The 15,995-nt window shown below is 28.7% G+C and overlaps 1 protein-coding gene across 1 annotated transcript in view; it reads left to right on the forward strand.

The window, feature by feature from the left end:
- LOC119682562 overlaps positions 1–13,706 on the forward strand; it is a gene marked incomplete at its 5' end in the record, with an annotated part of 37,471 nt that extends 23,765 nt beyond the window's left edge. The window contains 4 exon segments of the mRNA XM_038096033.1: positions 796–1,650; positions 2,211–2,343; positions 5,147–5,332; positions 10,841–13,706. Of these exon segments, the coding sequence (XP_037951961.1) occupies positions 796–1,650; positions 2,211–2,343; positions 5,147–5,332; positions 10,841–12,952 (3,286 nt within the window).
- Positions 13,707–15,995: the final 2,289 nt, after the last annotated feature.

Consider the following 15,995-nt stretch of genomic DNA (forward strand, 5'->3'; position numbering starts at 1 on the left):
TTTTTATTTTTTTTGTGTTACTAATATTTCAAGTTGCCTAAAATTGTTTAAAAGGAATTTACTTATTGTTCACACATTTTGCGCATTGAATCATTGGAATGGAATGTATTAGAAGAAAGTTTCATCATAAATTTAATATGACATAAATAAGGCAACCAAATTTTAATTGAAATGCTGCCCGTGAAGGGTATAAAAATGAAAGAAGCATCATAAAATTGTCTATATAGAGATATTTATATATACACGATATAAACTTTAAACAAGTATGTGTTAATAATTAAGTGTTAAAATTACTAACATTGTTCGAACATAAATTAAATTGTTTGAGTTGATAGTGTATGCATTTGCATTTTAAGTTTCAATTACTTCATAAACACTTTTAATTTTTATAAAATAAGTCATTACAACATTTTAGATTCTAAGTGCATTATTGGATTTTGATTTGCAAATATTTACAAAAACAAATTATAAGTACAAAACATTGCATCCACAATGCATCCATCCTCATCATCAGCAACATTTAGTGCAGAAATGTGACTAACCAAAACTCATGCATCACAAATAAAACAAAAAAGTATGTGTTTTAAAATGATTATTTTCTATATTAATTTTTGTGTTGCAGTATTCGAACACTCTTTATAAACAATTTTCATAAATATTTTTATATTTTTCTCTTTTGTTTAATTTTGTAAAATCACACAATATTGCAATAATTGCAACATTTTGTTAACTCTTAAAAACACAAATGGCAAAATGCACTTTTGTTCATTAAACCGTAAAACTCTAACAAAAAAGTGTTGGCAAAAATTTAAATGCACCAAGAAGTCCTGCACAAGAAGTTAGTAGTACCACAACAAATACAACAGCAATAGCAATGACAACAACAACAACGACAATGACAACAATACAAACAACAAAACCAGCTGCAACAGTCATAACAAAACCAATGTCACATAATAAAAAGGAAACTAAGGTATCCGCACATATGAGCTCAAGTAAGTTACCCACAAAACACACAGATGCGACGACAATGTCAACAACAGTCCACCAGGAACCACCCACGCCCGAAGCAAACAGTTGCGCATCAACAGTAACATCACTACCAACAAAACAAAATCAACAGCAGCAACAGCAAAAACAAGCACTATACAAGCAACAAAAAAAGCAAAATACAATACCACAACAGCAACACCAGCAACAGCAACAACACCAACAACAAGAACAACAGCTGCAACAGCAACAAACTGATAATATTAAAAAACCGTCATTGCTGCCAAAACCAAAAGTTAAAGTGGTTATACCACCGGCATTGTTGCAACAACAATTGTTGTTACAAGAACAACACCAGCAGCAACATGAAGAAGAGGAAACCGTAACATCGCCAACATCACCAACACCGCTAACCAGTCGCATACCAGTCCGCACACCAAATGTCATTGAGAAACGCGAAACATTAAATGCAAGAACTGCAATACCCGCAAATGTTGCCACTGACGCCAACGTGGAGGATGCAGCTATTGGTGCTAGTGTCAGTGCTGACGACGCTCTTATTGCTTCAATTGTGAGTGCCGATGCTGCGAATTTGACTTTTGATGCCGAGCAGCAACAAGAGACTCCAACAAAATACGCCAAGAGCAGAAAAATGCTTAAGTAAGTTTCTTTATGCAATTTTCGTATCCAAACCCACAAAACCAAAACTGAAAACGAATAAAACGTCGCGACGCTCGACACAGAGCTATTCCAGACCTTCTTTCACCTACTCAGATATATTTTTAATGACAAAAAAAAGGTATTACATGTAGTATAAAATAGTACGAGTATTTAATCGTTCGTTCTCAAGGTAAAGCGTTTATCACAATTTTTTTTAATATCTTTTATGCACTAAGCTTTAATTGTTCAAATTGTAAATCTATGTAAATTATTTGAATCTTCTCACTTTATCTCTTATTTGCAATCCTGTGCATATAATATCTTTAGCTGGTGTTAGTAGCTCCTTCACTGTGTAAAATTTTACTGCGTGTAAGGGTAGCAATTGCAAATACGTTTAAGACTTATTATTTTTTTTTTTGTATATATAATTTTTTTAATTAAACTTAAAAAGGAAATCGGTTTCAATTTTTTTTTGTTTTTGTTAAATCATCTTCAATCTCCTTTCGTTTTGTCATAATTTTTATATTTTTAATTAATTTTTAAATAAATTTAATCTGCAGTGCTGAAAAACGTGCCTCTTGGCGTGCTGCTCGTCTACGCTCTCTGGAACAAGGCGCTGTCGAAGCTCAGAATGTCATAAAAAACATGAACAAAATTGCCGATGATTTGCTGACAGAACCAAAAGCAACTAAGGTTAGTATCCTCAATGGATTGGTTTTAGTTTCATCTAGGTTTTAAATGTTTATAAACATAATTATTTTTATTTTAATCAAACCATTTTAGTACATTGGTGCCCTACAGAAAATTATTCTCTAACATATACTTGAAATTATTTAAAAATGATTTAACTCATTAAAATATTCCCAATTTTATTTATGTTTATTTTGTTTGTTTTGGACTAATTAACAAACAATTTCATTAAATGTGTTTAAAGTGCATTTGAGAACCGCATGCGAGAAAAAGCAATTAACTAAAAGGATTCAAGGATTAACTAAAAAATAATTTCTAACAAAGTGTCCTTAAATACATATCGCATATTTTTGTGTTTTTGGTACTAATGCTTAAAACTAAACAACCTCAAAACGAGCTCTTATTAAATTTTAAAAAATTATGTTATTAATTTTTTAATTTATTAAATATAATTTTAAATAAGTAAATTATTAATTTTTTTATAGAAAGGTTTTCAAATAGTTAATATCTTGTAGGCTCAACAGATAAAGTCGACTATATGATTAGTTTAATATTATTTTATTAACATTTTATTAATTATTTTATTTATATTATATTAGCAGATAAAGATTAGCAGATAAAAAATTTTATATAATTTTTTTAAAATTCTCTTTATTATTTCTGTTTATATTATATTATCAAATAAGGTTAACAGTATGATAATCAACATTTAATATTATTTTATTAGCATTTTATTTATAATTCCTTTTTATATTATATTATCAGATAAAGTTAATCATATGATAACTAAAAAATCGTATTCATTTAACAGCATTTTATTTATTATTTTTATTATAATATCAAATCTTTTATAGGATGTCCCTTATTAAAACGCGCTTAAATATATGTGATGATTCCTTGCTTCAAGAAATCATATGATAAAGTAAAATGGGATTTTATATATTTATCGAGATAAAATATGTTAAAATAATTTTCTCGAAAAAAATCTTGCAAAGAAACCTAAATATTTTAAGAATGAAATAAGGTTGTCATTGATAATGTTGCTCATACGCACTGTTGTTCCATTTTTGAAAAAGTTTAAAATTGGGAACCCCTTTATAAAAGGTACAAAATGCCTTTTTTAAACTATTAACTTTTAAACTATTAAAGCAATAATAAATCTTTAATATATAAAAAAATTCGTTTTTAATTTCTAGGAAAAATACAGAAATTTTTTGTTGAAAAATTAGTTTTGGGTTAAAATAATTTTAAAAACAATTTAAAAATATAATAAGTGACGCCACACTTATAAAATTATATTTAATTCACTAAATATGGCATGAGTTCATTTTTTTATGATTTATTTTATGACTGACGAAGTCATAAGATTTTTATTTTAAAATATTTTTTTTAAATTGGAAATACCCTCTCAGTCTCTTATATATTATACATATTAATTAGTGCAAAACAGCTGTAATAATTATTTACAAAAATGCATCGAGTTAGAATTTAATAAATCATTTTGAATTATTGATGATAGCAAACCTTTTTTATTATATGGATATAACATTCTTTTAATATTTTTTTAATTGAATATTTGGGGTGCCTTGAGTATACGTTCGATACCACTGGGTTGAATTCCTATCCTAACTGAAAGTAGGAAGATCTATGATATCAACAATCTTTTAAAGCTTTATTTAGACCTTTTAATTATTTATCATATCCAAACTTTTACTTACATTGAAGTTTTTTGAGAGTATATAAGGTATATTTATTTCTTTAGAGTTTTACTTTTTGACTATTTTATTATGGTTTTGTAAGTTTTTCTCTATATTCAAATATGTTGATAATTAATAGTAACATCATCCAGATATTAAGTCGAAGAGATTTAAGTCGAAAAGGATATAGGTAATTCTAAACTCTCAAAGCGTTTATAATAACTAATATATTTTCACATATAACTGTAACAATTTATCGTCTCTTTAGGTTTTAAAATGAAGTTTAGCTCGAATTAATATCAAACCTTTTTTTATGATTTTTTTTTATATATTATGATATTAAAACTGTTTTAATATTGGATACACTGGTAATTTATTATACGTATATATAGATATAATTAAAATTTTTTATATTATGTATTTTTACATCAACTGTATTACTTGTAATTTTAATTATTTATTATTTTTATTTATTTATTATTTTTAATCATTATTTCTAATTATTATTTTTAATTTTTATTTTTAATTTTTATTTTTAATTAATATTGTTAATTGTTATTTTTAATTATTATTTTTATTTTTAATTATTATTTTTAATTGTTATTTATATATATTACATTGTATTACTTATTTAAACATCTTTTTTATAATTTCTACTTTAATTTATAAAAATAAATCGAATAATTCTAATTAAAAGAAGCGATAGTGTTTTTTGTAAGATCTAAATTAGAATAAGATCTTAGTTAATTTTAGATCTTATATGAAATTTTATCTACATTTTTCTTTTGCTAATATGAAATAAAATATTTTTTATTTAAATTATTATTACTCAGTATTAATTTATTTTTTTTTAATTGTATAATTAAATAGTTATTTAATAAAATTGATTTATTTAAGTTTATTCACATTTTAAAAATAAACGTGCACTTGAAAACTATAAATCAAAATATAAGAAGCTGCTGGTAGGGAAGGGGCTTACTTTATATAAATATATAAAAAAAAGTTCGTAATAACTTTGTTTAAATAGCTTATAAATTTATTTCTATAAATTATGTATATGAATTATTTCAGTATTCCCTCCTTTTATGTATTGAATTTTTTATTTATAGCAGGCTAAAAAGATTGTATTTCCTAAAATCGCTATTAAATCTAGTGATGGACCTGTCGTTATACGCGAACGTGAAAAAATACTCGATGAGAAAATTGTTCGCCGTACTGAAGAGGTGCCATGTCCTGTTACAGGACGGCCTCAGTTGCGAACTGTTGAATATATTGAGAAAATCATCGAAACTGAGGTTAGAAAAAATACCAAAAAATAAAAAAAAATTTTAAATTTATCTAAAATTTAAACCTTAGAATTTTTGTGCATTCGTAAAATAAAAATAATAATTTGGTTAATTTTAATTTTGGCAATTTTTTGGATTTTGGTTTGTGAGATTCTACGTTCGTTGTACGAGTATTTGTAGTGTGTTTATACATAAATCTTTATTTAATTCATATGTACCTAAGGTACGCAAGTAAAGTTAATTGAACATTTGAAAAGGTTTTCGGTTGCATAATTTACACTTAACTACAGCAAATGTTAGCCACATAAAGCTATAATAAACACAACGCATGGTTATGCACAGATACAATTCAATATTTTTGTTGCACTTGATTTCAAAGCACACATCTTGCAAATTCACCCACTCATCCATATGCACACGTTCATATTTATCTTTATCTAGAAAATAGAAAAACATTCAAAGTAGCTATTTCCAGAAGAGCAACACCAAATTACACTAAAGCTTGTTTCTAACTCGAATCGTTTGCTGTACATTGTAAGATATTTTTGTTTAGATATGTAATTTGTGTTCCTAAATGTACGAGTTGTAGAATTAAGACACTTTAAAGTATTGTATGATATATCGCCAAAGTTTACAAAACTCAAAACTTATAAATATTATTATTAGTTCTATTTTTAGCATAACTTATTATTAAAATATGTATTTGTATTTGACATTATGGGTGTGGGCTGTACCTTAAAATAGATTTCATGTGATACATATATATATATAGTAACATAATTTATAAAATTTTTCTTTTATTTGTATAAAATTATCTATTATTATCACTTTCTCTATTATCACTTTCCGCCTTTGGCGTCCAGAAGAGATAGGTTATTAGGAAGGTGTTTCTTTGACAGATTATCAGACTGTAAGCTGATATAGTAAAGACGACGGTAAAGACGAAAGATCTATTTAATCATCTAAATTCGTCGGGATAAAGTATGTATTCTTCCATATTAGAGTTTCGTGCGAGGATCGCGGTAGCAAAACGGTGAAAAAGTGCTAATTGAGGTACATACACTCAGAAAAATAACTTGGTTGACTTAACTAGGTCTCAAGTCAAAATATTCTTACTCGATGTATCATGTTGGTTCAACCATATAACATGTTGGTTTTCATATCTTCCTTACTACGTTAGTTAAAATTTCTCTGACAAAATGATCAGGTCAATTTAACTTTTATGTGGTTAGAACATATTTTTCTGAGGGGTAAAAGTTGTCTGATATATGTATATATTTTTCAGTAGTTTCTTAAAAAATTCTATTTAGATGAAAAATTATTGTCATGGGTGGATAATTTTTGTGAAACAAAGACTCCTGCCACGGACAATCCATGAATGAGTGAATCGTCCGTATGTCATGTTATTGCAGTACTTTTCTTACTTCACTAATGGAATCTCCTATTAAGCGCATACTACTTTTGATGTGGAAACTTTAGTAAAGCCGACTTCAGTTTTATGATTATATGGAAGAACTTAGACCCTTTTGGTTGTATAGCTCTCTTAAATAAACAAGAATTGACTGATCAGGAATGTCCACAAGAAAAAATTATCACAGTACTTTTTTTTGGTTATTTTACGAATATGCTATAATATGAGGGAATATATTTATGCATATTCTTTATATAAATTACTAATACATATATTATATAATTTATGAGTTTATCATAGCTATAATCATAGATATTATGACTTTTTGATATACGAGTGCCATAATACCTTATTTTCCTTTTTTGATTCTTATGAATTTTGTTTATATTATTCCACTAAAACCGAATAAATAAATTTTGCCTTATTCTGAATATTTTCCTGTAGTTTTTCCATATCGTTATTGATGTTTCCTTGCTTGTTTGTTAACAATTTTCAATTTTCTTGAAAATTTAATAAAATTTCGCAAATTGTCGTATTCATCACTATAAATACCACAGACAGACAGTATTACAGTATTACAGTATTGGCAGCAAAAAATGCTGTCTCCGTAAGTTTTTATTGTTAAAGTCAACAATTGAGCTGAACAAATTTTAGGAAATAAATAAAAAAGTGTCTTCAACTACATACGAGATCCTATATATATTTACTTATCCACAAATTGCACAACACCAACTGCAAATTCCAAACAAATGAGTACGTAACCGTAAAGTGAAGTTGTTTGCTTTCTTCCTTTGCCGAAGATATTGTCAGGATTTTTGCAAGAATGTAAAGTCAGTCATATGTATTACTCATAGATATTTGTCTATCTTTAAAATTTTAAGTAAAAATAATATGTATATAATAATATAATAATTGTGATAATGATACTTCACCTAATAGGGTACACGGTTTAGTTATAGTTTGTTTTATATACAATTATAAAACTTGCTTTCCTTTAGTTCTTAGTTATGTGAAGCCACTGGTTTAAGCTGAAATGTTTAAAACTTAACTATGGTAAAGCTAAAAAAGTAAGTACAAATTCATGTGGTGTCATTTTCTTTTTGCTTGGTGACAATTCCGTTCACAAGTGTGGTTCTGTTCACACAAAAAATGTATATTTTTCCTACTTCTGTGTGTCGTTTCCGCCTTCCATCCAGCAGTATTTTTGGGTTTCTTATGGTATCCACTAACTTTGTAGTTAGTTTGCAAGTGCGAAAGTATGAACTTGCATTTTCTTATGCCGTGCAACAGTACAACTTCGTTTCATATCCTTAAAACCAAATTTGTAGTTTGGCACTGTTGCAATGCATAATGACATTCAATGTGCTTTTGCCATCTCTGCCACTTGCCAAAGAGCCACATTGCCAGTGACCTAAATATTCCTCCACAATATTGACTTTCTTAGTGACGTTTCTGTACTTTTTCCCATGTAAAATACTTGAAAAATATTTCTGCGTATGTGGTGTAGTCCAAGCACTCTTACCCATTATCATGGTTTGCTTTTTTTTGTTGTAAATTATTCGTTTGTTTTACACATTTCCTGTTATTCGAAGGAATCTTTTAAAGTTGAATTTTAAATAAATAAAAACATGCACTTATTTGTACTATATAGTATATATGAAATGTAATAAGCAATTTTGAGTTGTTATATGCATATATTGATAGTTGTTAGAAGGAAATATAAATGTCACTGAAAATTTAAATAACATTTTAAAATAGTTGAAACATTCTTTGATTTGGACTCTTGTACATATTCTGAGTTTATAGGTTGTTAAGTGTTTCTCACAATTACTTTCTGCTCAAAAAGTATCCGGATTTTGTTGTTTGTTAACTACTCCTTAAGTAATAGACGTTTTTCAAAAACTTTTTGTTATGTTGGTACACCCTTTCTTGACATATGGTACGAATTTGAGCGCCTTCTGGCAATTAGTTTGATTATAGAAGCTGTTAATGTGAGACTACCTTAAGTGCATTTAGCGATTTTAACTATCGAAAATTCTCGTTGTACACGATTTTTTGACCAAACACGGCACCACTCTCATCGCTCAGGCACCATATTCGCCAGATCTGGATCCGTGCGACTTTTCCCTGTTCCCGAAACTCAAATTGCCCCTTCGTGGTAAGCGTTTTGAGTCGATTGAATCGGTAAAAGAGAATTCGCTGAAGGAACTAAAAGCTATACCTTCACGGGCCTACGAAAAGTGTATGGAATATTGGGTTAAGCGTTGGTATATGTGCATCGCTTCAGAAGGAGCATATCTTGAAGGAGATAAAATAAATTTAGAATAAAATTTAAATCTGCGTGTTTTATTTACAAAATCCTGGTACTTTTTGAGCTGGAGGTAGTATGATGTGCCCGGGTCAAAAACGTTGTTAATTATAATTAAGTAAATTTAATATATAGTTATATTCAAAACCTTTTTACGATTAAGCATTTTGTTATTACAAAATCTGATCTGACATCCGATATTTGCACGGCACATCATATATTACATATTGTTTTTCGTTCGAATCGTATAAGTGGCTGTAAGCGAATTTAGTACATTTCAAATACAATCGATTATGTTTCACACATGATCGCTAACTGTTGATTGTATGTTCATCGCATAACACAATTCAAACGCAGATAGTTAGTTAGTTAGTTGAAATGGAGGCAGGAATAAATCCTCTAAGAAAGCCCATTTGAATCCACGAATCCTCGTTATAATGGGTAATATAATGGGTCCAGCTAAAACTAGCCAGAAGCATTTTTAAAGGCGAGAGTCTGGCCAATGCTAATGCTGGAGATATCGCTGAGTGTGTTAAAGAAGGATCTTCTAAAGACTTCAGCCTAGTTCTGGTCAAGCTTTGACAAAGATTATCCTTAACCTAAAGCGTAAAATCCCGGAACTGCGACTTCACTTCAATTCTAGAATTAGCTTCGATTTTAGTTTAATCTAACTTTTGATTTCAAGAGTTGAAAGTTAAGTTAGTTAAGTTAACTTTTGATTTGTTCTCATATCCTCTTTCGAATATAGTTCCTCCTGTCCAAGATTAAGCAATCGCAATGCGAATGTTATCCAAAAGTTATCAAATATGTTCATTGCGTATATTAAGTTGCAATACTTAATCAAAACACTAATGTCTTTGTTAATCGGCATTGAAAATATCAGAAGTGATTACTAAAAAATACACTAACATCTTGACTTGTTACCAAAGATCATTTGTAGTCCCTTTGAAAGACTAAGCTCTCTTTTTGATAGACGCCACCTATTTGTCAAAGCAAAAGTATTCCCATCATCTATTATAATTATTTAACAATTTAGATATCCTTTTTTTCACCTTCTTTTTACAAAATGTACTTAGAGTGTTCTCTAGGATGATTTTCAATCACTGTTAGTTTTAAAAAACCTTATAAACAATTATAATGGTTGACTAATTGCGGGAAGATCTGATGAAAAATATTATGAGGAAAAAAATATGAGGAATCATGTAAACAAATTATTAATATATATATATATTTAATCCTTTAACTCCTAGGAGGAGCATAGGGCCGTATTAAAAAATACTAGGAACTTAATAAATTATAAAACAGTATTACATATATTGTAAGTTAAGTATGAACATGAATGAGTATTCGTTAATATGTACATAATTAAATTTTTATATTGCTTATTGTTATAAATTATTTAAAATTTTAATATTTTCAGTTTTATATTAGAAAATTATTATAAAGTACATACTCCTGTCTTATTTCTGCACATATGTATAAAATCTTTAAATAACTTGCATGTTTTTAAATTATTTTTCATTTTCATAAAAAATATTTATTTCTTAAAAATTTCTTTATAATAAATTCAAAAAATTTGTAAATAAGTATGAAATTTGAAATATGGAAAACTGCTTTTACATTGAAATTTTTGTTGCTGTATCATAAATAAACGCTTTTTATTGCAATTTAATTTAATAAATTTATTTATACATTCTCTGTATTTTTGCTTAAATGAATTTCTGTAAATATTTTTACTTACTTCAATGTTGTAGAAAAACAAATATATGCTCAAATATTTACATTTCAATTGATTCAGGTGGAAACTTGTCGTGAGAGAGTAATTTCACTCGAACTTCAAGATCCAGAAAAGGATGACTCACCGTACACATCTCTTGTAATGACTGACGTTGCTAGTCTCGATGATGAAGAACCACCAGAGCTATTAAAAGAAATTGAAAGTGGCGAAAAAATGCAAGTTGTTAGTAATGATGAAGATGAAGAAGAAGAAGAAGACGAGGAAGAGGAAGAGGAAGAAGAAGAGGATGCAGCTTCTATTGTCACAGTACATGCAAATAATGAGAAATTATATTTACGTACCGATGATGAGTTATTGCATTCCGATGATTTTGATAGTAGTACATTCGGTCCTTCATCAATTGAAAGCATATCATCAACAAAAGTTGCGATGAAACCACCTTCAATCAGTTTACATCAAACTTTAGCAAAAGAAGTTATAATACATCCAACTGAAGAAATAAATAGAAAACAACAAACAACACATACCATAGTTGAAGTGGTCAATCCTATTATCACAGGTGAAGGGAAAGTAAAGAGTATTTCAGTTGGACGTGCTGTAGAGTGTGAATATCCATCATTTGATAATGATGAAGAAAATAATTATAAAATACAACAAAAACTTGATGAAATAACAGCAACAACAACTAATGATGCTGCTACCAAAAGCCATTTGGACGATGACAATAATGAGCAGGAAGATGAAGCGGACTATGAATTTCCTACATCAAGTGATTTGATGCGAAGTGACACATTTGTGCTTCCCTCTTCACAGCAGCCGCCACAACAGGAACTTTCATTAAATGCGAAAATGAAAAATGTCCTTGTTGAATTATTGGAAAATGAACGTGTAAAATTGTATTTGCAAAAAAGCCTTGAAGAGGATGAGGACAAAAAGTCAGATGTAAATGATGATGATGATGATGATGATGATGATGAAGTTGATTATGTACGTGTACAAAAGAATTTAACATACAAATCCGGTGAATGTGGCGGTAGTATTAATGATAATCAAAAACTAATCGATGAGTTAGTGAGAGATAGTAATCGAAATAGGGTAACCCAAATGAAAGGCAATTTAGTTAGCAATATTGTAGTTGATGAAGATGATGACGATGATGAGGAAGATGATGACGATGATGAGGAAGATTCAGAAGATTCTGATGATACTGATTCTGATGATGAAGATGATGATGATGATGACACCATACACATATCATTTGTAGATGGTTGCAAAATAATCGAAAATCCTAATATTGATACTCCATTGAAGCTTCAAAAGTCACAAACTTATACAACAATGAAAGAAGCAGCCGAAGCAGCTGAAGCTGTTGAGGAAAATAAAACCGCTGAAACAGCTGATGCTGCTAAGGTAACGAAATCGGTACAAGTCGTCACACCATCCAATGAAAATGAAATAAGTGATTTAGTGAAACCAATTGACATTGTTGAAAAAGCAGAAAGTGAATATAGAGAAAAGAAATTACATTTAGAAAAACCAGTTAATGTAGAAGAAGTAGTGGAAGAAGTTAAATTAGAAGATACAGTAGAAAAATTACAGGCTGAACAAAGAAAACTTGAGGAAATCACAAAGCAATTAAGAAAATCAGTTGAAAATTTGCTAACTGATGATTTAATGGATGAGGAAGATGCTGATGAAACCGAACTAAAATCTAAAGATAAACAAAAAGGTAGTAAAATCATTAAAACGCGAGAAGTAATAACTACACCTGGTAAGGGCGAAACACGAACAACTGTTACTGAAGTCATCAAAGCAACAAGAATACCACAAAGGATTGACACATCAGGCAGTGAAGAGACGGGTGAAGAAATTTTTAACAGACTTCTTAGTGCCGGTGGGGATTTAAAAGAAATTTTTGACCAACAAACTGGAGAAACAGTGACGACAACCACGACGACAGATACAGAGAGTGGTGGCACCATTGTTACAACGACGACAACCATATCTAATATAGTCACTAGTGGCATACCGAGAACTGTTGTCAAAGAGAAGACGAGCACCGAAAGTGGGAGCAGTAAATTACCAACAGCAACGAATCGAGTTAATAAAAATGGAAAACAGCAACAGCAACAAAATAAACAAAAACGCAAAGGTAAAAATGGCAAAAAATAAATTTACACTTGTAAGATTAAAAGCGACGCATCCGTGGTACAAATCCTTAAGGAAAGGTGGGTTATACGAAAATTCGAGAGAAAATTATTAAGATAAAAATTTATATGCATTCTATTAGAACTTTATATCGAAATTTAAAATATAATTAATTTCAGTGTTTATACATTGTATTTTTTTATAACTCAAGAATTATTTATTGATATTAATGTGAACAATAAATAAAATTAATAGTTTTTTCTTCGCGAAAAACAGCAACAAACTTTAATTTTTATAATTAATCAATTAAATGTTTTCAAAATTAATTTGTTAACAATTGCCATTAATTAAATCATTGTAACTAATCGTAAAGTTTAAAATTTTGCTTGCATTTAATCCCACAATCCTTCATTAAAATCTAAAACAAAATTTCATTTACTAAGTTTAAATAAAATATTTGTTTATTTATTGTTTTATTTTCTTTACCAAAACAATCATTTATTTTTGTCACTTTTATGTAATAATTTATCCATAAATCTTTTTAGCTTAAGAAGAAAGATAGCTGCTGAAATTTGCAATAATTCACAGCTTGGAACTCCCACAAAACTCTCGATTATTAACCGGTCATGTATAATGTTTAGTTTTAGGATAAAACGATTTTAAATATGTAAGCGCTGTCAATCTGTAGCATTCCGTTCTTTTGTGTATTATCTTTAGGTTATATTGTAATTCCATGTACTCTATATGTCCTGACTAAAGTAAGCCATTAAAAAAAAAACAAAATTGGCATGCCTGAGCAAAACTTTATCTCTCAATTAACTAACAATTTAGTAAGTAAAATTAGATAAATGATAATTAAACGATGCACAATATTGTGGTAAGTTAAGAAGTATATAAAACATACATTTATATATATACATAAATCTATAAATAAATATAACGAAATAATGTATTGATTATATTGTATACGTTAAGATATATATACTATGTAATTTTGTAATATTAAAATTTGTATCAATTTTTTTCAAAATTTTTAGTAATATACATGTATGAAAATGATATCAAATAAAATAAAATTTTTAATAAAATAAATATTTATAAATTTTATTCTCTCACTAAATTAAAGTAAGTATACATTTAGATGATATGTAAATATGAAGGGAAGCTTTTTATAAAACTTTTTTTTGTTAAATAGAGCATTATCCATATCGCGGTCCTGACGTTACACCCATTTGATTATAAATTTTTTTGGGGTAAAAATAACGATTTATGATTTCATCAGGTAATGCTTACATTCTTGTGAAGGTTAGGTTAAGTTGAGAAGGCGCGTGGTCACAGTTATTAGCACTTCCACTCGGAGGAATATATTGTCCATTGTAAAGCCCTCATAGACTTTGTTGTCTTCGTGTACTATCCTTGTTAAACCATTTGGTTTTCTAAATGAAGTTAAGGAGATCCAACATTTTAATAACTTCATCGAATAGGCACAGAGAGAGACTGATAAAGGTTTTAATGCTATTAACAAATGCGGGACTTAAATTAGCACAAGATAACTGCATATTTTTTCTGATAAACTTAAGTATATGGGTCATGCCATGGACAAAAATGGACTGCACACTTGTCCACTCTAGGTCAAGGATATCGAAAAAACACATTGTCCAAGAAGTGTTAAAGAGCTTCAAAATTTTTTAGGAGCGATTCATTTTTATAAGATGTTTATGCCCGAGGTAGCAACTTCAAATGCACCCTAATGTGATTTTTTGAAAACATCAGAAAGCTTCGAATTTACAGCATTGTATAAAGAAGAAGAAGATAATCTTAAAAACAGTTTAAGAAATAGTGAAGGTATGGTTTATTTTAACCCTAATTTTAGAACAAGAGTTGTTGTAATAGCCAGTTTTATCACAAATATTGGAAAGTGGCATTTAAGTTCCAATTAAATTCGCGAAAACTCTGGGACGTGAAAGAACGTTATTCACAACTAGACAAAGCAATCTTATTTGGAGTGAAGAAATTTCACCACTATATTTATGGTAGATTATTCATATTTATAACAGATAATAAATCATTATTTTCGGTCCCAAAGAGGACATACCAGCCTGGTCGCAAACAGGCTGCAACATACAGCTATAGCTTTGTTGTCGTGTTACATGTTTAATATTGTTCGCAGATTATTTCTCTAACATTCAAAAAATGATAAAGTTTTCAACAGGATAAAAGAATTGGTACGGAAGAAGTGGTCTATTATTTGTAGCGATCTATGTTTAAAACCATTTTTATCATGAAATTATGAAATTTGTGAAGAATAGAGCTGTTTTTTTTTGGGTGACAGAATAATTATTCCTAGCTGTCTTCAAAAGTCGATTTGTAAGTTCTTGCATGAAATTCATTTGTATTAACAAAATCAAAAATATGGCTACAGCTTGAGTCGGTGGTCTGATCATGAAGATTTAGAAGCACTTTTATTAAATCATAGTAATTGTATTTAGTATATAAGAACTTAACTAATAATTATTAGTTTGTAATAATATTTAATATAAAATATTCAAATTAGTTGCAGAATGCTTACTCTTTACATGCCGTCTTTTTGTATGACTTAAGCGTTGCAGCCAACTTGTATCCTTTTTGATACAAGAATATAGAATGATAATCGCATTGAGTTCTTTTAAAAACTCCTTTCCTTATATATTCAGAAAACATTTTCAAAATTAGAGTTTTAGATATTCAATATATTTTTGTCATATATGTCCAAAATTATGTGGATCTATCAGCTTAGCTTACATAAAACTGGACTTAGTTCTTCTAAAACTAATATCATTAATAGACCAAGATAAGAATATTAATGTTTATAAGGACACTATACTTCGTATTTAGTTTTTTGTTGTTAATAAGATATGAGTAGGCCTTTCTTAATATACTTACTTTAATCAACTATTGAATGATGCGGTAAAGTTGGCTGTATGTATTAGACAGAAGCAATAGTAAAGAAATCAGTTTTAAGATTGAAAAAATGATTTGAAATTTTGAAAAAAAAAATTTCTTATTTGATTAGTCTGCATACCAAGGC

This window comes from Teleopsis dalmanni, chromosome 2 (genome assembly GCF_002237135.1).
Source record: "Teleopsis dalmanni isolate 2A chromosome 2, ASM223713v2, whole genome shotgun sequence".
NCBI classification, from domain to species: Eukaryota; Metazoa; Arthropoda; class Insecta; order Diptera; family Diopsidae; genus Teleopsis; species Teleopsis dalmanni.